Here is a 24708-nt window from a genome sequence, read left to right on the forward strand (position 1 = left end):
AGAGGATAACAGGAAGAGTGAAGGACACCTCTCCAACAGCTTGACTGGATTTTACTCCTATTTTTCTATTTTTACTCCTATTTTTCTTCCCGATGAGCATCATTTGAAATCAGCTTTTAGTGAAAACGTGCATGGATGGGACTGTGGCACAACCCAAACACTGCTGGCCATGTAAAGCCAGCTTTGCTGATGTCACAGCCATGAAAAAATCAGGATTTACTTTGATCCCAAAGCATTGTTTGGTCTGTTATCCCCACAGCCCCTGCCAGGATGACACACTCAGCTCCATCTCGGGGAGGAGAAAGTAAACACCACGACTTTTTCCCTCAGGGGGTGGTGGGGATCTATTTCCAGCAGCACTTCAGAAAAGCTGGCACCAATCCGGGTTCTCAAGTGGGAGCTCACACAGAGACCAGGAATTCACAGCACCGAGCTGGCACAGACAGAAATGCTGCAGAAAAGGGGAAGGTATTTTGAATAAATGCCTTCATAAAAAAAAAAAAAAATCTAGGCTTTTTATCAATTTTAATGTTTCTAAATCTGTCCAAAAATTGAGTTTGTGATAGTCATAGGCTCAGAAAAAAAAATATCAAATGGGTGGTTTAATCCAAACTGAGGCCACTTTTATGGTTTTGGCTAGGGAGAGAAGATTTTACTGAAATGTTTATATCTCAGTGATGAGTTTCATCCAACATGAAATAGAAACCCCATCTTCTCATGCCCACAATAAAGGAAAATCATGGAAGGGTTGCAAGAGGCCCTAAAGTTGTTTTTTTTTTAATGCCACCATTTTTTCATTAGAGCAGGAGAAGTTTGAAAATGGGTACAAGGATCCTCCCCCACCTTGTTCCACCATCCCAAAAGACATAAAAACATTCCTAAATAAGGGACAACCTCACATACCTCTCATCCCAAAAGACATAAAAACCTTCCTAAATAAGGGACAACCTCACACATCTTTCATGGCTCTTATTGCTGCATTATTCTCAAAAATCAGATTATTTCACCTAAACATCAAGGGAAGTGCTGGCATAGGGTCCAATTTTTAGCTCCTACTAAGCACAGGTTTGGACACTAATTTTTGGGTAAATCCTTGGAAGATTTGGGTTTCAGTGTCCAAAATCTTGCAGCATTTCATCCCTGTTTAGTTGGAGTGTGGAATGGCTGGATCCATCTGCTGAGATGTTGATTTTCTGCTTATTTTCCAGATAATAATAGGTGAGAAGGAATTGCATGAGGGGAAAAAACATAGGGATATTGAGTGTATGGTGGGAAAACAGGAAAACTGGGCTAGGAAGGGAAGATATGGGAAGAGGCAAGAACAAGAAGCAGATGGATCCTTCTGGGGTGGGAATGATGTGTCCAGATAGTGCTGGCACAGAGGAAGTGCGAGTGAAGGGATGATCCTGGAATTGTGACAGCAGGGAAAGGGTCAGGGACACAGAGTCCCACCAAAAAGGGGTCAAATCTCTGTGAGAGGCACTGGGAGGCTGTGCCCTCAGATTTATGGGATGGTGGGAACACTTGGATGCTGGATTCTGAAGTTGTTGCCTCTTTATTTGGGAGAAAAGTGGGAGCAGCATTGCCTGGGACAACAATTTCCTGGTTCTGGGAGAAAAATGGGATCAGCAGAGCCTGGAACAGCCATTGCCAGTTTTTGGTGCCTCTGGTGCAGGCTGGGAGAAGCTGGCCCATGGAGAGGGGTGCTCTGTGTGCCTTTCCCTCAGGAATTCCACACGGGAATGTTCCCTCAGGCAGCATCACTGATGCCTCGTGCAGGCTGCCCTGGAGCAGGGGCTGGGCAGAGTCCCAGAATAAAGCAGGGATTTATTCAAAGCATCTCCTCCATGGATCCACCTTGGGCAGCACCAGAGCCCAGCCAGGGCTGCCCCCAAGATGAACCCAAATGGTCCCAAAATGCACGAGCGCTCCCGGGGTCTCTGCCTTGGCTCAGCTCTGCTCCATTTGCACCTTGCAGTTCATTGTCCCGTTCCAGCTTTAGCCCAGGCACTCCCACCCTGCTTGTTTTCCTCTCTGCAGCCCACGCTGTTTGTGCTCCTGGGCTGAGCTTTGGATCATTTGTCCTTGGTGCCCAGCTGGAGCAGGAATTGTTTTGTGTCCCTGCTCTGTGCAGAGCTCACCATCCCCAATGTGAAGCTCAGACCCACACACTGAAGCAGCACAGAACCTGAAAATAGAAAAGCCAAACATGAGGCATCAGCAGCAGCCTTTGCCAGGTGCTCCTGCAGGAGGGAGAGGCCGAGGCACTGCTGGGGCTGGAGGAGTGGGAATGGGCAGGGATCAGCTCTCCCACACTTGGCAAGGAGCTCTCCAAAAGGCAGAATTCCAAAGGAATCAGACAGGAACTCCACACCCAGAGCTGCTCAGACCACACCAGGCAAGAGCAGAACATTCAAACCCACAACCCACTCCAGTCTCCACTCACAGCCCAGGCCCGGCACATTTAAAATGTCATTTCTGGACTTTGAGAGACGCTCTACACCTCCGAACTCTCCCTTATTGATCAGGTATTTGTGGCAAAAGGTCTCCCTTGAAGGCTGTCAAACACAAATCTGATTTGATTATTCAGTGCAGACAGGTTTTCCCTTCAGAAAGGTCACATTTATTTAATTTATTTATTTAATTCCATCCTGGAGCTGGCTGCAGGATATCTGAACACCCCTGAATCAGCCCAGTTCAACATCAGCTCTTTCCCTCCACACCACCGCTGCTATTTCTTTGTACTTGGGTTAACAAGAGATAAAATTGACTATTAAACTTGATTCATAACACTAATTTCAATAGGTTTCATTTTGGAGCAGGAGTTTTGAGGTTTAAATGGGACCAAACCAGCCTCAATCCTGCTTGCCACGCTCAGTCTCCAAATAAAAACACAGCCCTAAGGAATGGCCTATTACTGCCATTTAAAAGTTAGCTACTATTCATTTAACGAGATTACTAAAAGTGCTACAGGAAATCAGGTGTTGACTGACCCTCAGAATGAGTTTACCTCATTACCTGCCCATTACAGAGCAGAAAATATAATTATTGCAGGAACTCGGAGCACCTCACACAAAACTGAAGAGTCGTGGGCAATAAAAGCACTTCACTGTCAGACAGGTGGCAGAAAACTGGTTTTGCCCTTTGATTTACTTAAAATTCTGCAAAGAATCCAAAAGTTTGGGATCTACTGGGAAATGATCCCCCCAAACTGGCTTTATTTCTGTTTTAATTCTTCCCATCGCTAAAGGAAAAGGGAGCGGTGCTGTCATTCACCGTGACTTCCATCACTTGTCAGAAGCATCACTGCATCAGCAAGATGAGACTAAAATAAAGTTAATTGGGCAATTTTTCACACCAAACCAAAGGCCACACTTTAAAAATACCTCACAGCCCACAAAGTTTGAGCAACCATCTCAAACCATCACACAGTAACACAAACACATTTCTTTTCCAAGATCAGTAGCAGTGATGAAAGGTTTGTATTTCATAAAAATTGTTCTGACATTAAAAACCTTCCAAATATGACAAATCAACCCCCCGTGAAAGAGCAGAGGAACAGAGATACCTGTGATCCTCCTCAGGTGTCCAAAGGGAGGTGAATAATCCCAATCCTAATTGAGGAGATTGGCTGCATCCTAATTAACTTTCCACATTCCTCAGCTCTGAGACTCCCAGACAAAAGCTGGGCATTTGGAAATTGTGTCTAAGGACTGGCTGGCTCTTAAGAGATCCATGAAAACTCATTTTCTGCTGTAGATTTTAATTAAGCAGCAAAATATTTGTTTGGAATGCAATCTTTAAAGGAATGGAAAGGAAACCCAGCATACTCTGGACTGGCTAAATTAGTTCGTATAATCTGATTTCAAAGATAAAATTTATTCCCGTATGCAGGAGAAATATTCTGCATTTCTTAATCTGTTAAAATTGAGCAGAGTTTTCTTTGGGGGTTTTTATATGGGAAATGGTTTTATCAGCCTGGAGCTGTTTAAGACATCATTTATTTGGTGACAAAAACCTGCCCCGCAGGGTGACACTCAGCTGTGTTCCCAGGAACAAGGACAAGCTGGTAAATCCTCTCCCTGTGTCCAAGGCAGGGATCTGTGGATCCAACACCGCACTGCTGTGAGGCACAGCCAGAAATCCCAGCCCCTCAGCCAAGGGACAGTGACTCCCACTCACATTAAAGGGGTCACCAACCCAGCTGGGTCAGGCTTTCATCCCTCCTGATCCCAAATTCCCACCAACTTCCCCAGGGACAGTTTGATCAGCAGCCAGAAAGTGACAACTATCGCAGCCTTTGTTTCTGGGTGCTGGAAAGGGTTTGGGTTTTTTTTCCCCCTTAAAGATGGAGAACTGGGAACAAAGGCTCCTGTTATAGTGGGAAACAGCAGAGCAGCAAAATGCCAGCCCCAGATTAAACAGTCCCAACAGAGGGTAAGCAAGACATACAAATGTCACCCTCAATCCTCTTAGTCCAAGCGCTGCTTTCAAAGGCACTTTATAAACACCCTTGAACTTGTCCCCAGATCCCCGAAAAACCAAAAGCACCCAGGCAGTATGTGCCATTTACTGCCATGCACCAAGAAAGGAAAGCAGCACAGGCAGGGAATTGGACAGCGAGGCTCCAAGCAGTGACAAATCAAAATTCAAATGGATTGATAACCTGAAATGACCCCCTGGACCTACCAGAGACACCAACATTGCTGTTTGTACCTCAGGATTATTCTCCTTTTAAGAGTTTCAAATAATATAAAACTCCAGCCTGAATAGGATTTCTGCTTTGTTTTTTTCAACTCCTCAACAGTGAGAAATTCCTTTTCTCAGCATTCCTCAAGAAAATGTGCAACTGAAAATACGTAACACTGTAACACAGGCAGTTTCCAGCAGGGAATTTCCACCAGTTCGGCTGGGGGCAGGCAAAGAGCTAAAAAATCTTAGGGGTTCAGAGGCCAACACCTGGGCTGATTTGAAATTCCTCTTCTCATCATTTCACAGAAGTCTTCCCTGAATGCAAAACTGCAACAGGAAGGCTTTTATCATGTATAACCACTATGATAATTATAATGTATGATTATTATGATAATTATCATGTATTTACTATTAACATTACGTGTATTTATTATCAACATTATGTGCCATTCTGCACAGTTTATGTTGACTACATCTAAATGACTGTATTAAAGAAAGCCATGGATTGAGTCTCACTTGGAAAACAATCTTCCATCTGTTCCCTAGGAATTTCCTGAGGGAAAAAAGGGGTGTTTTATGATCCCTGTGGTGTCCCCAGCAGAGGTGGCCAGAAGGAACTCCAAGTGTGGAATCTCCTGCACAGGCAGACCAGGGTGGGACAGGAAGCAGGGACCAAGCTGTCCATTGGAAAGATGAATATCCAGAATATTTGTTACAATCCAGAAGTATTCTACAGGAAGTAATAATTCCATTTTAAAAAATAAATACTGCTCATGGGGAATCAACACCTGTAACCCATTTTTAATATAACTCAGAAACAGCTGAACCAAGCCTCAAAATAAAGGGCAAAAGCAAAGCAATAAAACAAGACAAATACAGAACAGGCCTTTTGAGAAAATGTCTCCAGCTGATCTTTAAAGTTTGATCCCAATTCAGCAGCCAGTGCTTCCTCACCCATTTTATCAGATTTCCCCTGGACAGCCCTGCAGTAGGAACCGGTCCTGTGTTTGCAGGGGCCACTTAAACAAATCAATGGCTCATTAGTACCTGGTGAGCATCCAGCCTAATGAGACAGTCTGTCCATCCTTTCTCAAGAGCCCAAAACAATCCCTGCAGAGCAAACAGAGGAGGATCTGAAAAGTCCTGCTGTGTTAAGAACTGAGATCGGGGCTGTAAAACTCATTCTAGAGCTTTCCACCATTTGCAGTTTGTCACCACAATTTGATATGTGTTTTACCAGGACACTGTTTGGATCACCCCGGTGTTAACAAGCTTACACTCGTTTTGTGGGATTAAAGGCTGTTCGAAGGTTTTAGGAAGTTTCCCAAGGTCATAACAACTGCTCAGGAAGGTTAGCAGCTTCTGAGAGGATTGAAGAACCCACAAAACCAGTGCCAGGCTGGGACCAGCACCCCCTGGGCTGGTTCTTTAAATCCAACCCAGTGGATGTGACAGGGAGTGACTGAAGAAAAACAGCTGAACAGGGCTGGGAGGGATAGGAAATCACAGTTACCCCACGCAGACCCCCAAACCCAGCCCCAGGTTAAAAAAGGGAGCTCAGGACCAAGCCTGGAGCTGAAGGGACCCTGCCAAAGGTGAACAGCCTTCCCAACCCTCCCTGTGCACAGCCAGCAGCTCTCTGACCCACCCTCACCTCCTCCAAAGCCCTGCTCTCAGGGCACTGCTGGCAGCAGAAAGCTCCAGCTCTCCCAAGCAGACACCACAAACTCCTGCTCACCGTGGGGGATTCAGTAACTCCATTCTCCCAAGCTCTGGGGAGATCAGAATTCCCCACTTTAATGCTTTCATCACCTTAATACCAGGAGAAGTGACCTGGAAGAGAAGGAGAGCTCTGCTGCCCTCTGCATGCCTGCCCTGCTGCCAGAGAAGGGATTTTATCCCCACTCCCTGGAACAAAGGGAAAAGCTCAAGCCCTACCTTACATCCCACCTTTTTTATGGAATGCTTTAAAACCCTCCCAAATTCACCAGGTACACAAGAGATAAGTGATGATCCTTTACCTTTCCCACACATCCTACATGAATTCCACTCCCATGGCTCCTGGAATTGTCCATTCCCCACCAGGAAAGCAGCACTGGACACGTGTTACCTTCCCCCTCACACCTGTCTTGTCACCTCTTGAAGTTTAAAGACAGACAAATGTTTAAGCATCGGATATGTTTATTAGACAATTCCAAAAGTCACTTTTAGTAGGCAACTTGGAAAGAAAAGTAGAATATATTTGAATGTCCACGTTTTAATACTTGATGATCTCAGGGACATGGCAATCATAAAAAACTGTTTACAAAAGGTACAAAAGCTGCACCGTGCTCCCCGTGACAGGAAACAGGATTAGCTGGCAAGGAAGCTTTGGGAAACGCAGCTCCACATTGCCAGCTGATTACGGAACACTGATCTTGCCACGGAGGTGCAGCCACAAAAATCAGCCTCGTGTGGAAATTAAGGCACTTTGGATACACAGCGTTCACTTCCACACAGGAAAACCACTCCAGAGAAACCACAATCAATTCCCACGGGAGGGACGGGACACAATTCCCAGCACAGACCATCAGAGCGCAGTGGGAGTGAAGCTCTGGAGAAAAAACCCCACTGAAAGATTATTTTTAGCATATTTGATAACAAAGAAAATTTACTTTACAGAGGTTAAGGAAGATCTCCACGGTCTCAACACAATTTTAAACGTTAAATGTAAAGTCCATGTGAAAACTGCATGAAATTCACATTAGGGATTAGTGCACGTAGCTACTTCCAAATAATAATACAAATAATAAAAATAATAATAAAAAAAGCATTGACCCTCTCCACTCACCACCCATGAGGTGCCCACCAACCACAGCCCGAAGGGGATACAGTACAATGGAAGAATTTGGCAAAAAGCAATTTAAACCAGCATTTTCTGGTCCTCCTGGTCCCTTTGGATTGTCCTTGTTCACTGTTCCCGTCACACGCTACAGAGTGATTTATTTTCAGGAAAAATTCAATCTCAGCTGGTTTTCCTCCCCAAAGCTCCATCAGTAATTGAGGAGTTTTGTAGATTTCTATCTCAGCCTTTGGTACATAAATGGAGTGAAAGCCTGCCAGAATCCAGCCCCAATCCAAGAGGAGCTAAATGGAATTTTAGCAATGGCATTAGGAATTTATCATCAGGCACTGACTGGGTTTTATTTCACTGTTTTACACCATTATTGAGTGAAAAATGCCTCTGTATAGGGAAAAAAAGGCATCTTCTTTAAAATCCCAGCAGGGTTTAAACATGGAAATGATGTTTCATCTGAAAAATTTGGTTTATCACTAAAATGACTAAAACAAGTCATTTCCCCAGCTCCATCAGATTTCATCAAAAGCAGGAAGAAGACACTCAGACCATTTGTTATTCCCAGGATTTTTGTAAGTTTTTCCTGCCATGTCTTGGATGGAGCATTAACATTCAGAAATAAAACTGTCCTTTAATGTTAATTCCTCTATCAGCAGTAATTAATTACTGACCATTCCCTCTATTCTTACACAACTAAAGTAATAAAACTGTATTTTCTTAAGTGTGATTATGCAAATGTTTACTAGGATAATGCTATTAAAATATAGTGTTTTATGCAATAATAACCTTCTTCCAGACAAAAAACAGGAGCTGAAGAAGGGTGTTTTAGAAGCAAGGAGGAAATAAGAAATCCTACCCAGCAGAACACTCCATTCCTTGCAACTCACACCCATAAAAACACAAGAGTTGAACACTAAACTGTGATTTTAAGTGTCCTGAGGGTAGTTTCTCCTTTTGTGAACCTTCAGAGAAGTCATGTCAGCTTTAAGATGCATTAGAATATGTTATTCCCCAAATACAGCCACAATTTTTATCTAAATAGGGACAGAAAAACTCTTTGTGGGGAAGAAAATGATCTTGAAGCAAACATAAGTGGAAGGGTTTTTAACCAGGGTTGTTTTCTTTTTTTCCTCAGGCAGTAAGAGTTGGCATCATTTACATTTGGCTTTATTACCACTAAGAAAAATGACAATTTTTCTCAAATAGCAATTAATGAGATGCAAATGCCACAATAACTGATCTGAATTAAAGCAGAAAGGTTGATCAAGCTGAACAATCCCAATCAGGATAATCTGCCTATGATTCTTTGATGACATGGTTAAAAACCCAGCAGGAGTGGTGACCAGTGGCACTGCAATAAACCAAAAACCAATGCAAACACAGTGCAAAATGGGTAAAACTGCTTCTGTTTTGTAAACTTCTCCAAGGATAAATTCCTGGTGATTCCCCGTTTCAGTGACTTCTTCCAGCCAGCTGTCAGCACCGTCCCTTTGGCTGAAGTGCATTTCAAAAAGCAAATTATTACACGACAAGGTAAAGCCAGGTGAATGTTAGAACACACCACACACATTGGAGTATCCCTACACACAGAACAGGGGGAAAAAGCTGTGGGACAGTGAAAATCCCCAGCACCGCAGCGAGCTCCTACCACTGCTCCCAGCTGAAGTCATCTCCTCTGCCAAACACAAGGAAAAAGCCTAAAATGGTGAGGAAAATGACTGCATTGCCAGCCAGCACCAGGCCACAGGCTCCCCACTTGATCTGAAATGCAAGAAATGGAACAATCAGAGCAGTTCTTGGAAAAGGTGCTCAGGACAGTCATTTCTAGGCATTAGATCAGCTAAAACACTAAAAAAAAATCAAAATACTACAGAAAGGTGCTAAAAGCAGAACAGGCAAACAATAAATAATTCAATTTGTGTGACTAATTATTCAATTAGCAGCCACTTGCATCACTAATAAACACTTCAGCCAAGCTACTGCTAGGATTTAGAAGAAAATGATGACTTGCCTTCCAAATCCTTAAAACACACCTAAATCAGAGAGAAATCTGGTGAAATTAGTGCTCTCCTTTCATTGCCAAGCAACAAAACCAAAAGATCTTTCCTTTTAAAAGAACTAACAGGCATGGAAAATGTGGGTTTAAAAGTAAACAGCTTTTTTTTCTTATTCATGAGCTGCAGAAATAATTTACTTAAACAAGGAACGTTTACTCTTAAAACACATGACTGAGAGTTCCCTCTCGTGGTGGTTCTGCCCCAACCCCAAAATAAAAATATCAGGGGAATTGGGCGTTGCAAATAAACTCAGAGCAAGCACACAAAGCTTAAAGGAGTGAAAGCAAAGAGAAAAACCAACAGGACCCAGAAAATCACTGGGACAGGGGGAATTCTTTGCCTTTCAAATGTGACCAAAATCTCACCGCTGGGGAGCAGTTCAGAAAGCAAAGAGGAAAGAATTTAGGCAGAGTTTCCTCAGGTTTTGGAGGGTCCAAAGCTTGGGAAATGCTTTGAGAGGCACCAGGGCAGCTCTGGAAGCTTGGCCTTTTATCTTTTAACTCCTAACACTCCCCAAGTTTGCAGCATCCTAAACGGAGAAAGCAGAAATTCCAAGAGAAAAATAAGGAAGCTGGAGCAAGAAGTGATGCAAAGGGTCATGAGACAGAGAGGCACGAGGTGCAGGAGGAGATATTATCTTGTGTTGGGCCAAAACAAGGCTGGAGGGGGAAAAAAAACCAGCTAAAAACTTTTCAGTCATGTGAGTTCTTTTTTTTTCAGCTCAAAAAGGCAAATTTGAGTGGTTTATGTTCACCTGGAGGCAGCAGAGTAATGAAATAAAAGCAGGATTGAAGAGGATACCCAGCAAGTGGGGTCTGAGAAGAAAAATCAGCAAGGACTTACTGCTTCCACCCGTGCAAGGATGATGGGAAATCCAAAGGCAGAGACAACAATCCCTGTGGTGAAGAAATAGGCCAGCTCCCTGCAGGCACTGCTGGCTGCATCGCTGTCATCACCCACCCTCTTGGCAATGAAGTGGGGAATGGGGCAGATGAAGTAAAATATCAGCACAAACAGGGGCCAGTACACACTGGGGAGGGGGAAAAGAAACGTGCCATCGGTTAAAAGAGGTGCTACAAGCTGGTGCAAAACTCCTCCTAGAATAGTCCACCCAAAATGGGGCAATTCCACCTCGTTCTCCCTGCTCTGACACAGCAGCACGCAGCCTCTCACACGAGCAAGGGTTGATTTATTTTACTTTTGAATCATTTTGCTGATTCAGCTCTGAGCACAGAGGGAGCAGGGAATGCACTGGAGCAGGACAGGAGCGGCTTTCCCAAACCACAGGGATGAAGCAGGCACACCCTCACATCTCCTCTCTGCCAGAGCTCTCACGAGCCTCCTGGGAGTTTTTAAAGTGTTTTCCAGCCCCAGAATCACGGAATTACAGAACGGTTCGGGCTGGGAGAGAACCCAAAGCTCACCCAGCTCCAGCCCCTGCCATGGGTGGGGACATCCCAAATGGAAACTTGTGGGAGGACGACTGCTCAAAGAAACAGGAAACTAAGGAAAACGTTCGTGTGAGATTAAAAAGCAAGGTGGCACCGCTTTCCCCGAGGCAGCGCAGAGCTGTTTGCAGCGTTTTCATTTCAATGTAAATGCAAATACCGCCTTAGGAAGGGCTGTCTAATCACAACAAAGCGCCACGTGCCAAGAGCCCGGGAGCGGGGGCTGCAGAGGAGCCCAAGAGCTCCCTTAAATTACAAACGCCTCAATTAATGGCTTCCAACCGGGAGAAGCTTTGCCAAGGGCGCCGGCCCGCTCACCCGTAGTACTCCAGGGCGCAGCCCAGCATGAGGAACGTCAGCCCGATGGCTCCGCTGAACGACAGGGCCACGAGAGCTGCAACGGCACAGGGCGGCCGGTGAGGCACCGGGCACCCCTCCCGCCTCACCGCGGGCCGGGCATCCCTCGGCGAGGGCCGGGCACCACCTCCCCCGGTGCCGGGCGCCCCTCCCCGCCATTCCCGGCCGCCCGCCCCCGCGGGAGGCGCCGCCCGGGGCGCGCTCCCTCATGAGGGGAGGCAGCCCCCGGTACCTTTCACGCCCGCCATGTCCGGGCTCCGTCGGCACCGCGCGACTTCCGCCCTCTGGCCCCGCCCCTTTCCCGCGCGTCACGTGACCGAGCCTTTAAAAGGGCGGGCGTTGAGCGGCAGTGCCTTTTCCTGCCACGCCCCCGCTCGCGGCAGGGGGCGGGGCGTCCTGAGGGGACGGCCCCGGGTGGGGTTTAACCTCGCAAAAAAGGGGTTTGTTTTCGTGTATAACCCTTGTATGAGGGTAAGAAATGTGTATGTGTGTGCGTTACATTCGTATCAGTGCGCAAGAAAAGTGTATTTGTGCGCAAATGGGTGTTTGTGTGGATTTGAATCCGTAAACACCGCTCTGAAGAGCCCCCGCCCCTCAGGCGCTGCCGTTTTGTGGGTACCCCTGAAAAGCTGTGTTTTCACCCCAAAACATGGAGCCGGCCGCCCGTTTGCCTCAAGCAGGGCCACCTCAGGACCTACATCATCCACCCTTCTGCTAATCCACACGAAGAAAGGCACAGCTTCTTTTAAAGCCGTGTTTTTCAAGCCTTGGAATTTTTGAGATGACACATTCGAGCTTCCATTTTTGACCCAAGAGAAACCTTTTTGCCCCAAGAATGTCCTTTTTACCCAAGAACAGCCTTATTAATTCAGCGATTGGACTTTTGCCCTAAGAATGGTCTTTTTGTCCCAAGACGAACCTTTTTGCCCCAAGGACAGCATTTTTGCCCCAAAACCAGCCTTTTGACCCAATAACAGTATTTTTCTCCCAAGAAAAGCCTTTTAGAGGGCGATTTTGCACAACCTTTTCCATGACCCCCCTCCGGGAGCTTTTCTTCATACACCTCCCTCCTCAGCTCTTCTCTTTTTATGTACCCTGCTCCATATTTTTTCCCCATTTTTCATTATTTTAAATTATTTTGAGCCAGAGGGCTTATTAAAACAGGCTTAATCCAACAAATGCTTCCCAAAAAACTTGAAAAATTTGGGTTGTTTGGCTGTGGGTCTCTGAAGGCAGGAGCCTGAGAACAGCAATGCCAAGTTGTTTCCAAATAATTTGGGAAAAGCACCTGGAATGCCAACCTGTGGATAATGACAGTGACAAAACCGACCCAGCCAGGGCTCACCACCCCTCGCACAGGAGGTGTGGGACTTGAATCTCGTGGTCAGAAGCACAAAAGATACCTGAATTTGTTAATTTGAGCTTTTTAATGTATATACAAATGTTTTAGACCAGTCACAATTTCATCGAGTATATACCGTATTTACAAAAATTACAATAATTTAGTCAAACAGTAAACCTGAACATTGATAACCTCTGTCACTACCAGATATGACAAGAATGGATTTTTTTTCAGTTAACTATTTGGATATACATACGTCCTAATACTTTCATGCATCCATAAAAACATTAGGGATGGAAGTAATCAAAGCTTAAGTGGGGTAGAGGGTTGGATTTTTTTTTTTTTTTTGGTAAAGTTTAATGGTGGATTGGTGTTTTGTGAATGGATGAGTATCCAGAGTCATGTGCCGTGACAAACTCGATACAAAGCTAATGAGGTTTTCATCATTAAAAAAAAGTACGTTATAGTAATGAGATCCTTTTTATTATATAGGCATAGGTCACAATATCTACAAATGTGAATGAGAAACAATAAACCAACAAATCACAGGAACATGATTCACATTCCAGTTATCTCTTTAAATAAGACGAGCACATACTGGATCAAAACATTAATAAATAACATCCAGTTTGTTACTATTATCTTAAGGTCTTTTATATAAAAGGAGACCTATGTGTTGGTTTCACATTTTCAGTTAATGGCAGTAAATAATGGACCAGTACAACAAAAGGATGAGTTTTATACAGAAAGCCATGTACTTTGACACGCTGTCTTTGCAGTAATAGCTTTGCCACTTGAAAATGTAAGTGCAACAAGTAGTGGATTGTCTTGAAAAACCACCAGCCTTAAAGACTCGCATCCGATGGCAACCTGTTCCTGAGGCAGTAAATACACATTATTTCCTGCCCGTCTACTGAGTATCCCTCAAACACGGATAGGTGTTGGTAAATAAACTGCTAGCTTTAGTTACTCTGCAAAAGAACGCCAGGATTTGGGGTGAACTTTGAATTTCAACTCGCTTTTGAACTAGGAAAGCTGCTTCAGCTTCAGCAACAGAGAGATTCCCTCGTGATGTCACTGCTTTGGTCCAATATAAACTTTTAAGCTAATCAATTTGCACTGGAGTGACCTCAGAGATCAGACCTGCTCTGTGGACGTCTGTGCGACAGCTCGTACACCATGATCTGAAAAATGAAGTTGCAGCAGGTTTCAGCCTGCCGAGAGCCTTGGCCAAGTGCTCTGGAGCTGATAAAGGCATAAAGGTGATACGAGTGGGCTGGAAAAGGTTCTGAATCCGCAGGAGGGGAAGTGCTACCTAGAGACTGGGAAGTTTCTAAACCTTTCCAGCAGAAAATTTTGAGTTGTTGGTGTTTCTTTGATGGTTTCAAGCTGCTGAGGAGAACCACGGGAAATGCAGCACGTGCTCGTTCCTCACTTGGACAAGGTGGATTCACCCTCCCTTCCCCCCAAAACTGCTGCTTGACAAACCAGCGAGGGGCTGTCGAGCCAAGGACTCGTTGCTCGCTTTCCAAAGCTTTTGGAGGAATTCTGCCTGCACGTTTCAGTGCGGGGCTGTGAGGTGAAGCACAGCGTTAGTGCAAAAGCAGCTGCCACACTGACCCAGCCCAGGATTCAGCTTTGGCTCTGTTCAGCCAGACTACACTAGATGAGCAATTAAGCAGCAAATGGTGACTGATAGGAGTGTGCCTAAACCACAGCTGAGCACTTCAAGTGGATAATTCGATCCAAACCCAGGAAAAAAATAACAGACATCAAAGTTTGGGCCTCACCAGCAGCTGTTGAACTCAACTGAAGCGTTGCCATATCACACCTCACAAAAACAAGGTAGGAAATTCACCAGCTACACTTTGTTGGAGACAGTTCCACCTCTTCCCAGTATGTGTTCTCTCTTGTCCCACTGGAACCCAAAATAAAATAGAAAAGTTACCAGAAACTGTAACCCTGTGGCTCTGGTGGGGCGAACAAGGTGGCCAGAGTTCCTCTGAGCTCAGGATTCTGGAGACAAGTGTTAGGAAACCTTTCTCATGCTCTTCATGATAAGTATTAGGCTCTCAGTTTTCTGAAACTTCTGAATTTCCAGCCAGAGTTTGGTTGATCTGTGACATTTGTGACAAGAGACTAAATAAGCACTAGCACGGGTCTGGAGTGGAGGCTGAGAAAGTACCTAATACAAGGGTTTTTGTCCTTGGTTTTCAAATTCCGACCAGGCATCGTTCAGCTCCATAAATATCATCTTTGCATATTGTTCATACGGCTGCCCGGTAGCCTGGAATACAAACAGAGACAAAAGAGGGATATCAGAGCTCCCAAAGCCAACCACGAGAGCTGCCACGCGAGCACATTCCCAAGCAGTTCCAGGAGTTTTCACTTTTTCCTTGACAAAAATCAGCCACTCTGGAGGGCTGCTTTCCTTAAGAATTTCTTGGCTTTGCTGCTCCTCAGAGCTGACAACCCCCAGAGTGGGATAAAGCACTGTCCCATGGGCATAATAAATGTCACCTCCTAAATAATAAATATAACCTTGGCATCGGGAGAGGAATTTTACCTGCATGGAAGGGGAAGAGCTGCCACCTGACACAGTTCCTGGATGAAATCAGAATTCCTGCAAACCTCAGGCAGCCCACGTCCTCCCAAGCCTTGAGACTCCCAGGGCCTCCATTCCCTGCCAAGTGGACGCTTCCTCCTCCCCACGGGGTGTCCCAGCTGGATTCGTTACTCCCTGGTCAGCAAATGGCAGCAGCCAGGGCATGAGCCACAAGCTGGGCAACCAAACAACCAGATGGTTCCCTTTGCAGGAGTTTGATTTGGATCTCCTTTAGCAGGAACTGCTGTCCAGCAGCAGAATGGCCCACAGTCAGAGTGAGGGTGACAAAAGCTCTGAATCTCTGCTGCTTGAAGCAGCAGGTTCCAGGCACAGCCTTGGGGCTGGCAGTGGCTTTACAAAACCCCTGACTGCTCTGGGCTGGGAGGGACCTTAAAGCCTAAATGGTTCCATAGGCAGGGACACCTTCTGCTGTCCCAGGTTGCTCCAGCCTGGCTTTGAACGCTTCCAGGGATAAATTTAAGGTTCTCAACTTCCAGAAACTGGCAGAAATCTTGAGCTCCCACTCTGCACGGAGCTGTTTGCAGCAATAAATCAGCGATCCCATCCAACACTTTATAATCAATTTTGGTTTCCCCCCGAGGTGGAGGCAGCCCAGCCTTACCTTGTCGGGGTGAACGACGAGCACAGCCCGCCTGTACACCTTCTTCACCTGCTCTGGAGTCACCAGGTCTGCCATACTCACGGGCTTCCACTTGGTCTCCCCTGCCCACAGCACCGTGTGCATGGTGGACAGCAGAGCCCTGATATTCCTCTCCTTGCCTTCGATCCACTCCAGGACCTGCAGGAAGGAGTGCAAGTCTCTATTTATGCCTCACTTTAGATATTCCACTAAGTTTCTTCACTTGAATAGCTGTGACCCCGAGGAGCATCTCAAATTTCTTTCCATGCTTTAGAAAACCTTCAGAAAACCTTTGCCTAACTGTCAGTAATTTTTATATCGCTGCTTGAAAGTTAAGACAGACTTTGAGCAACATCCCTGCTAAAAACACTGACTTAGTAATGCTTGATGGAATAGCCAAAATTAAGTGTTTAACTGTCTGGTTCCTTAGCAAGGTTAATTGCACTCCTAAACTAAGCTCAGCTAAGCTAAAATGTAAATGTGAAAACCAAAGCATAAATAGATTTTACAGTCCCAGGCTGAGATACCCCAATGAAATAAAAAGGCATCAGAGCAAAGAGAATTGTATTGGGAAGGCCAAATCAGCTGGGAGCTTCAGTGACTCGACAGCTTTTGTGGGGATAAAAATGGGAGCTGGGAAAACTCCTGCCCACTCCACGGCCTGACCTCTGTCCAGCTGTTGTGGCTGATGGTGGTGTTCAGCGTGGTTGCTGTCACCTCCCAAAGGTTAAAACCTTTCCACAAGACTAAAACCAGGACATTTTGAGAGGATCATTCTGTTTTCTAGAATTTTGCTTGGCTTTTGCTGCAGCTTTTCCTCTGAGTTCTCTCTCCTTCTGTAATTCCAATCTGTGGTCTCATATTTCACATACAGAGCAGGACAGACTGAATTCCCTTCCCTTCCCTACGAGATCTGCAGTTTGGCAATTTATTGAGGAGAGATGAGAGAATTCCAAAGCAGGCAGGATTAATGAGGCAGAGGATTAGCTCAATTAGCTGCGCCTGCTAATCAGGGCTGGAGCGCTGTGGAAGAGCAGCAGCCCAGACAGTGGCACTGAGCAAGCCATTGTTGATGTGGTCTGGTTGAGGACAGAAATGTCACCTTGGAGCTTTAAATCTGTTGAGGACATGTTGAGAATGACTGGGAGGATATCACCAAGAATTTTGCTTACTTTTAGTTTTTCGGGGTCCATCTCCTTTGCCATTTCTTCTTTTCTCATCTCAGCTATTGTTTTGGGGCCCTTCTTGTCCTTGTGAGCATTAAAGCCTTGACCAGATAATAAATCTTCGAAATCTGCAGACACTTTTGGCTTGGAATCTTCAAAAAGGGAGAAAATTTGAAATTATTATCATAGCACGGGTGCATTTAACCCTGGCTTTCTACATAAGATACATTCTTTAGTTAATCCCATTAACAATCTCCCACTGCTAATGAACGTGCAGGTTCTCATGAAAGGTGTTACTTAATGTTACTTTTAAGTTGTTGTTGTTATTATTATACAATCCCAGAATGGTTTGTGTTGGAAGGAACCTTAAAGTTTATCCAGTTCCAAACCCCTGCCATGGCAGGGACACCTTCCACTGTCCCAGGTTGCTCCGAGCCCCATCCAGCCTGGCCTTGGGCACCTCCAGAATTATTCTGGAAGCTCGCTTGGAATACAGGACTTCCTAAATAGCAGAGTTCAGCAATCCAGGACAGGATAAAGCACCAAATAATCCCCGTGGCTGACTTGCTCAGCCCTAAGCTGCAAACCAAGGGATACCCAAAGGGAGCCAGCCCTTGGGAGGCTGCATTCCGAGGCTCTTACCCACGTTAGCGGCGCCTTTCCCGCGCTCGCCCTGCGCCCCCGCGGCCGAGAAGCTCACGTTGTAGTTGGGCTTGTTCTGGGGGGAGGCGTGCGGCACGCCGGGCTGGCCCTTGGGCTGCGTCCCCTGCCAGCCGTAGCCCGCGCCCTGCTGCCACCCGCTGCCCGCCATGGGCTGCGCCGGCGGCTTCTGCGGCGACGGGGGGAAGCCGCCGCCCATGCCCGTCGGCGTGGTGGGCTTGCTGGCGAACGAGGGGCCACCTGCGGAGAGCGACGGCAGGGAGTCACGGTGGGGATCAAACCCCAGCTGCCTTCCCGGCGTTGGAATCGAGGGTTTGCTGCGTGTTTTGCGGCATAAAGCAAGGGGGAAAGGCTTTTCTAAGCAGTGAAGCTTTGTAGCCAGGTGCGAATACCCCACGTTTAGATAATATTGCAAATTAGAGGCAGATCAGTTCCACGGCTTTTCTCACAAAGCAGGATTGATCCAAGCGAATTCCCCCAGGCTTCTGTTTTCAGCTCTGCCACCGATGTTTGCAGCATGGCTTTGGCCCCGAGATCGCTCTGTGAGCTGATTCTAGGACAGCACCTGGCTGCGAGGGTTTGAGGAATGGGAGGTGGCCTGGGGGAACAGGGAAAGCTGGATGCAGCTAACAAGGAGCCACAGCTGCGGGGGAATGGTGGCAGCACGGAGTGACAGAATGATTAACGTTGGGAGGGACCTTAAAGCTCATCCAGTTCCATTCCACTCTGCACTAGGCCACGCTGCTCAGAGCCCCATCCAGCCTGGCCTTGAGCACTTGCAGGGATGGGGAAGCTCTCGGGCAGCCTGTGCCAGTGCCAACACCAAGCTGGTGCTGTTGGAATCCTGATTAAAACCATCCACAGAGATGTGTCCCAGCCCCTCGTTGCTTTAGGGGATGCTCCTCTGGCTCTGGTTGTGTTTGTGGGAGGAACCCAGTGTCAATGTTTTATTATTTCACACTGACATCCACACTCAGCTCCCAGCTCAGAAATGTGTCATGGAAACTGGATGAAGTGCTTGTGATTTACTCACGACCAACAAAAATGTGCTTAAATATCCTGGGGATGCCAAGCCATTTGTTTTTAAACCCCACCACTCTCCTACAGAATGTGTGTTTTAAAAGGACCTCGGTGGCTCTGACGTGGGGCTTGGCACGGTTTTTATTTTGCTCCTGCAGAGCAGCCTGAAATCCAGCAGAGGGAACTGGGAAACCGAATTCCAGACCCATGCTGGGACTGACGCAAAGGGGAAAACAAACATCACACCAAACCACAAGGGCTCCCAAAGAGCTGAGGGCACCACCAAAGGCAAGAAAAATCTGTTTATCACACTCAGACAATGCTGGGCTTTAAGGAAAGCTTCAATAATTTCTCAGAACTACGTTTTAAACATTGGAATTTAGGGTTTGCTGATTTTTTTATTACATAAAACAAGGGGGAAAGGCTTTTCTAAGCAGTCAAGCTTTGTAGCCAGGTGCAAATACCCCATCTTTAGATAATACTGCAAATTAGAGGCAGATCAATTCCACAGCTTTTCTCACAAAGCGGGAAAACAAGTCAAGTCTAGAAGGAAGCAATTCCTCAAGAACCCCAGCAGCTTTGCAGAGCCAAATTCTCCTCCCAGGCCTGTAGCAGCACTTGAACACAGAGCATCCTCAGCCAGAGCATGTTTGGACTTATCAGAGGTTGTGCTTTGCAATCCATGGAGCCTGCTGAGCTCCCTGCACGTTGCCAGCACATTTTTTGACCGGGGATCAGGAAAAGCACGGATTTGTGAGAGTTTACAGAGAATCAGGCAGAAGGGAAAGCCTGGCAGCAGCACTGGCATGCAGGTGGGTTGAGAGGCCCCACACATACCAGGCTGCTCAGCCTATTTCTCTAAAAGAATGCTGGTAATTTATTATTTTCCTTTTTTTAATAAGGGATGCAAACCTGCTAAACTCGCTCCAAGGCTTCCCAGATCAGCAAATGGATCCAGTGTTTGGGGTTTAGCCTGATGAGTGGGAGTGCTGTGGAGGGATCCTGTAGGACTGGTGGCAGCAGACTTACTTCCCATTCCTAGACCACCTTAAAAAGAAAATGAAAAAAAGTATATGTATATAAAAGGAAAAAGAACATTTTTCCTTCTGTTTGACATTTTTCCTCCTGTTTGATATGAGTGCAGCTCTTCCCCAGTGCTCAGCCACATATTAGAAGACTGCTGTTAAAATTGAGTGTACCATTGTCAGGTTCCTCAGCAGCCTCAGACTTGTTGCACTCCCACTCCCAATTAGGAACAGCAGCAGGAATGTTCCCAGACTGTCTGCACTGCCAGAGGAATTGTGACATGTGCATATATTTTAAGAACTAGAAGCCTTCAGGAAGCAACTCTGGGAGGCCATACACACTCTCCCAAGATTAGAAAGAGCCATGCAATCATTGAGTGGCATCCTGGGAATGCACAGCGCTCCCCAGGTTTTTCCCATGGCTCTACATGGGATGAAACAACCCCTGGACACCCTCACCTCACCTGTCCTGCTCTGGGCTCTTGAGGAAACAAACCCAGATATTTTTTTTAACACGGAAATCTTTAGAGGGAGGCTGTTCTTTGCAGTCACTGGCAGCATTTTCCCTCTGCTTCTCCCCTCTTAGACATCCCTAAAGGTTTTGGGTTTTTTTGCTACCCACCCTGAATTTTATGACACATACCTGCTTTGTTGGGCCAGTCCCAACCACTGGAAACATCTGGTTGGATGGAAACCGTTGGAGTGCTCGAAGCTAAGGAGAATGATTGATATCAGTATCTCAAAGCAGTCCAGCAAAACCAGCATGGCCCAGTGCCCACCAGGAGCCACTGGGACTCCACAAAGTCCCAGAACCTCACATGGGAGTTTCTCCCCACGGCAGGGGGCTGCAACTGGATGGATCTTTAAGATCCCTTCCAGCTTTCCAGGGAGATACTCCCAAGGAGAACGTGTTAGATGATCAGGCACAAACAAATCCATGGCTGAATGTGTTTCACACAGGGTTACACATTAAATTTTGGGGTGAGAAGGAGGAAATTATGGAACCTTTAAACAAATAGAAGAAAATTCCTTCTCTTCAGTCAAATTCAGCTGTGAATTTGGTTAGGGTTACTACTGGAGCTAAAGAAAGCTGGTGCCTGCAACTGAAATCACCAAAGGATGTGTGTTTTCTCTAAATATGGCTGTGTTTAGTGCAATTAATGGTAGTTTGCTTCAAAGGAGACCTCATAACCACAGGAATATGTGGGCAGACATTCTGCATGGCCTCTTTTTTATTTATATAAATAGCCTATTAATTAAGTGTAAGGCCTGATCAAAACTCAGCTCATCCTACCACACTTCAGATGCTGAATATACTTTTAAGTCCAGGGACAAAAAGCTCTTTCCTGTTTCGTGGGGTTTCTGTGGTTTAGAGTCGTTTTAAGGGAATCATCACTTTGCACTTAATGGTTCCATTTCTATTTCAAAGGAACATTTTACATTTCTTTAAACACCCTGGAAGAGGCTCCCCTTTCTTACCCATGTGAAAGGGATCGCTGTGCACAGTTGGTGAAGGGCTTCTTGTGGCTTGAAGGAAAGGATCCCCGGGGACAGCTGATGAGCCAAGGAAGGAGCCCAGGAGGTCTGGACCAGTTTGCTTGGGGCTGCTTCCAAAAGGATCAAAGGCAGTGGCTGTGAAAACATATTTGAGGAAACAAAATCATGAACTTGCAGCAGGAATGTGCTGCAGGGTAAGGGAATGCTGTGGGGAGGAAATCTGATACCTGAAGGTAGCAAAGAGGAGACAGACTGGGACTGTGGGGGAGCAACTGGAGAGCATCAATATCCCAAATCCTGGGCACCAAAAGAGCCCCATGGCCTGGCCATGGCAACAAACTGACCCCATCTCTTGTTTCCTAAGAGGGGCTGAATTTAGAGCCAGGCAAAGTGAGTGTTAGAGTACTCAGGCACTTCAGGTGGAGTTTCAACTGCCAGGAGAGGGAGGAAGACAAGCTGGAGCTTGGAGTGGCTGCCCTGGTGCAATTCCTGCCATTCCTGCTTCCTCTCAAGATGATGCTAGGCTGGCATGCTGGGGGTAAAGGGACTTCTAGAAACAGCTTTAGAAAAGAATGGATATCTTTCCTACATCACTTATTACAAACCCCAGTTCTTCTCAAACTCCATTTTTCTCTTCCATGTAAAACCCCAACAAACTCAACCAAAAGAAACTCCTATGAAGTCACTCAATTCTTGTCAAGAAATTTCAGGTTAAAAGCATCCTGAAAGGTACAATCCCTTGCTCTGCACTGTGGTAATGATAATACTGATTGCTTATGTTACTCAGTCACTACTCTTCACTCATTTCCCAAGCTCTTATCCTTGTTCTCCTGGCTTGGCACAATGGAGCTGTGTGATTCTGGCTCTGCAGAGCTCCTAAATCCCTAAATCTTTTCCTAATCTGTTGCTGCACCTCTTGTGTGATGTGTCTGCAAAACCTGCCCTGGGTGAGAGCTCTCAGACTGAGCCAACAACAAGAGAAACCTTCTCCAGGTACAAGTGACCAATTTCTTCCACTGAAACTTGGGTTCTTCTCCTCTCTCTGCACTTGCTATGCTTCATCCTTCAAAAGATCCCTCTCCCTAATGTCTATCCAACCACTCCTGCAGCCTGGACTTGGAAGAGACAGAAATTCTCTATTTCCTAGTCCAGGATCCCTCTCACAGCTCCAAACCCCCTAAGTTAAAGGAGGAATTCAATTCATGGTGCTGTAGGTCTACCTAAACCCCCAGAGGAGTTTTTGTAAAACTCCTGTGCGCTCTTGGACACACAATGAGAGCAAAACGGAGGCTCTCCAGTGGCTGTTGGTGTGAGGAGCCTCCAAACCCCAGGCTGTGCTCCAGTAGGGACTGGTTTGGTGAGGATGCACCAGCTTGGAGCAGAGGAGTTGGTTGGGGCCTCTTGGGATCTCCTACATGAAAGGAAGGTAGCCAAAATGCCCCAGAGGGATCCTCCAAGCCCAAGTCTCGCCCCTGGGGGGGATGCAGTTCATTATATTATCAATTTCATCAAAACTTCTGTTCTTCATTACAGTCTCTGCTGGTTTTGTCTTCTAGAGGTAGTGCAAACAAATAATGATTGTTATTAATATCAAACTGTTTAAAGTTTTAGCTCTGTTCCCTTGATACATGAATGTTTCAAAAGAGTTAACTTCCTCAAACACTTATTGCTGATATATTGGTTGTGTAATGTGACTTTACTGAGTCATTTATGGAGTATTGCTGTTATATTTTTATACTAAAGCCACCGTTACCTTCTCCTACCCTCGGGGACGGGGACGGGGACGCCGAAGCTGCCGAGCGCCGCGGGGTCGACTGCACAGATCCAGGTGCCCCCACGTGGAAAACCTCCTCAGCAGCAGCAGCAGCAGCAGCTCCAGCAGGGCTCTGGGAGCTCGGCCCTCCGACCCCAAACAAATCATTCAGCAGGTCAGAGTTAGAGGGGGCAGCGCTGGGCTGCGAGGGAAAGCTCTTGCTCATGGGGCTGCCATCCAGGCCCAGCAGGTCCACGTCTTCAGGGGGAGGTGCTGCTGGAGGCTCTTGCTGCTTTTTGCTGTGTTTGGGTGTCCCGTGGGGCTTGTCACCACTGGCATTACTGTGCTGACTGGAAAGGGACAAGAGTTCGTCATCTGACTGTTCGCTTTCCTCATGCACCAACGCTGCTCGATCCTCTGAGGTGGGGTGAGAGCTACTTTTGTCAGATTTCTGATCTAAATGATGATTGAAAATAAAATTAGGCAGCTGTTAGTTTGGTCATCACAAAGGTCCCGTAAAAATCAGCTTACAAGCAGAACAGAAAGCTGAGAATAGCACAGCAGCATTTGGCTAAAATAATTTTGCTTTTTAAAATAAAAGCTGGTGAATTTCTTCCCCTAAAGGGTTTTGCAGCCCTGGCACAGCTGGGGTCCCCATCCATGGGGGATGTGGCACTTGGGGGCATGGTCAGTGGTGGCCTTGGCAGTGCAGAGGAATGGTTGGACTTGATGACCCCAAAGGTTTTTTCCAACTTAAATGATCCCACGATTCCTTTGCCAAGATTAACCTAAATTTTCTCATCCAGGCTTATTTATTCCAAGTTTTAGCACGAAGGAGGCCTCGGGTGAAGGTTCACCCTAGAAGCGTGTCAACAATGGTCCCACAGAGCACAGTTTGAAGAAGATGTTGTAGGAAAGGAATTCCCACTCCATGGCCACACCAGGGTGTGCCTAGCTCTGTGATCTAATGCTGCAGTGGGATCCCTCAGCCTCACTCCAGCTCCAGCCAGGGGAACTGGAGTTGTTTGTGTTCTTTGGAGCAGATTTGACTCTGAAGACCAAGCCTTGCCTACCTTGCCAGCTGAGAGAGGAGAAGAATGCACTCTGCCCAACGTTCCTGATGTTATCCTGGGGGGAATCCGTGGCACCTCTGCCTGCAGCACAGAGCACCAGAGAGGCGGAATGAAACAAAACCCAGCTCAGCATGAAGAACTCATGGGAAGGGAATAAATCCATGCAGCTCTTACCTGCCAAAGCAAGAGTGTCCTGGTGCTCCTGGTGGGAGGAGAAGAGAATGGAGGGATTGATGTCTTTTGTCGTGAAGTTCTCCCATGGGGGAGTTAATTCAGTTTGTCTGTCTGCAGACTGTATTTCTATGTCCAGTATAACATGAAAAAGCTGAGGATATTTGTCTGGAGAGTCACAGGCATCCAGCTCAGGCCTAAAGGGGACAAGAGTGGTCCAGTTGAAAAGGGAAGAATATTTCTGGAAAGCTATAAAAAGGCTTTCAGGACATTCAGGCTTTTCATATTTCATCTGTGACTGTTCTCCCTCAGCCTTCATCAGGCTTTTATGCATCAGGTTTGATTAATGTTCAACTTCAAACACTC

The 24708-nt window shown here is 46.3% G+C and overlaps 2 protein-coding genes across 5 annotated transcripts in view; both read right to left on the reverse strand.

Annotated features, from left to right (window-relative positions):
• Positions 1-6855: 6855 nt before the first annotated feature.
• On the reverse strand, positions 6856-11704 carry LEPROT. Its single transcript, XM_038144864.1, has 4 exons — positions 11623-11704; positions 11352-11427; positions 10429-10615; positions 6856-9289 (listed from the first exon to the last, which is right to left on the reverse strand). The coding sequence occupies exons 1-4, from the start codon at positions 11636-11638 to the stop codon at positions 9173-9175; spliced, it is 396 nt and encodes a 131-aa protein (XP_038000792.1). The 5' UTR covers positions 11639-11704; the 3' UTR covers positions 6856-9172.
• Positions 11705-12798: 1094 nt separating this feature from the next.
• The window catches only part of DNAJC6 (DnaJ heat shock protein family (Hsp40) member C6), a 43590-nt gene continuing 31680 nt past the window's right edge, over positions 12799-24708 (reverse strand). For 2 of the 4 annotated variants that reach the window (XM_038144510.1, XM_038144508.1), the window contains 10 exons: positions 24346-24539; positions 24172-24252; positions 23099-23554; positions 21328-21480; positions 20492-20560; positions 19736-19870; positions 17786-18043; positions 17150-17295; positions 15960-16136; positions 14569-15019 (listed from right to left, as the gene is read on the reverse strand). In XM_038144510.1, the coding sequence (XP_038000438.1) occupies positions 14918-15019; positions 15960-16136; positions 17150-17295; positions 17786-18043; positions 19736-19870; positions 20492-20560; positions 21328-21480; positions 23099-23554; positions 24172-24252; positions 24346-24539 (1771 nt within the window). In that variant the 3' untranslated portion in view covers positions 14569-14917. Of the gene's footprint in view, positions 15020-15959; positions 16137-17149; positions 17296-17785; positions 18044-19735; positions 19871-20491; positions 20561-21327; positions 21481-23098; positions 23555-24171; positions 24253-24345; positions 24540-24708 lie in introns of all 4 variants that reach the window. The other 2 variants (XM_038144507.1, XM_038144509.1) reach the window with 2 other exon arrangements.

This window comes from Motacilla alba, chromosome 8 (assembly GCF_015832195.1).
Source record: "Motacilla alba alba isolate MOTALB_02 chromosome 8, Motacilla_alba_V1.0_pri, whole genome shotgun sequence".
Classification (NCBI taxonomy): Eukaryota; Metazoa; Chordata; class Aves; order Passeriformes; family Motacillidae; genus Motacilla; species Motacilla alba.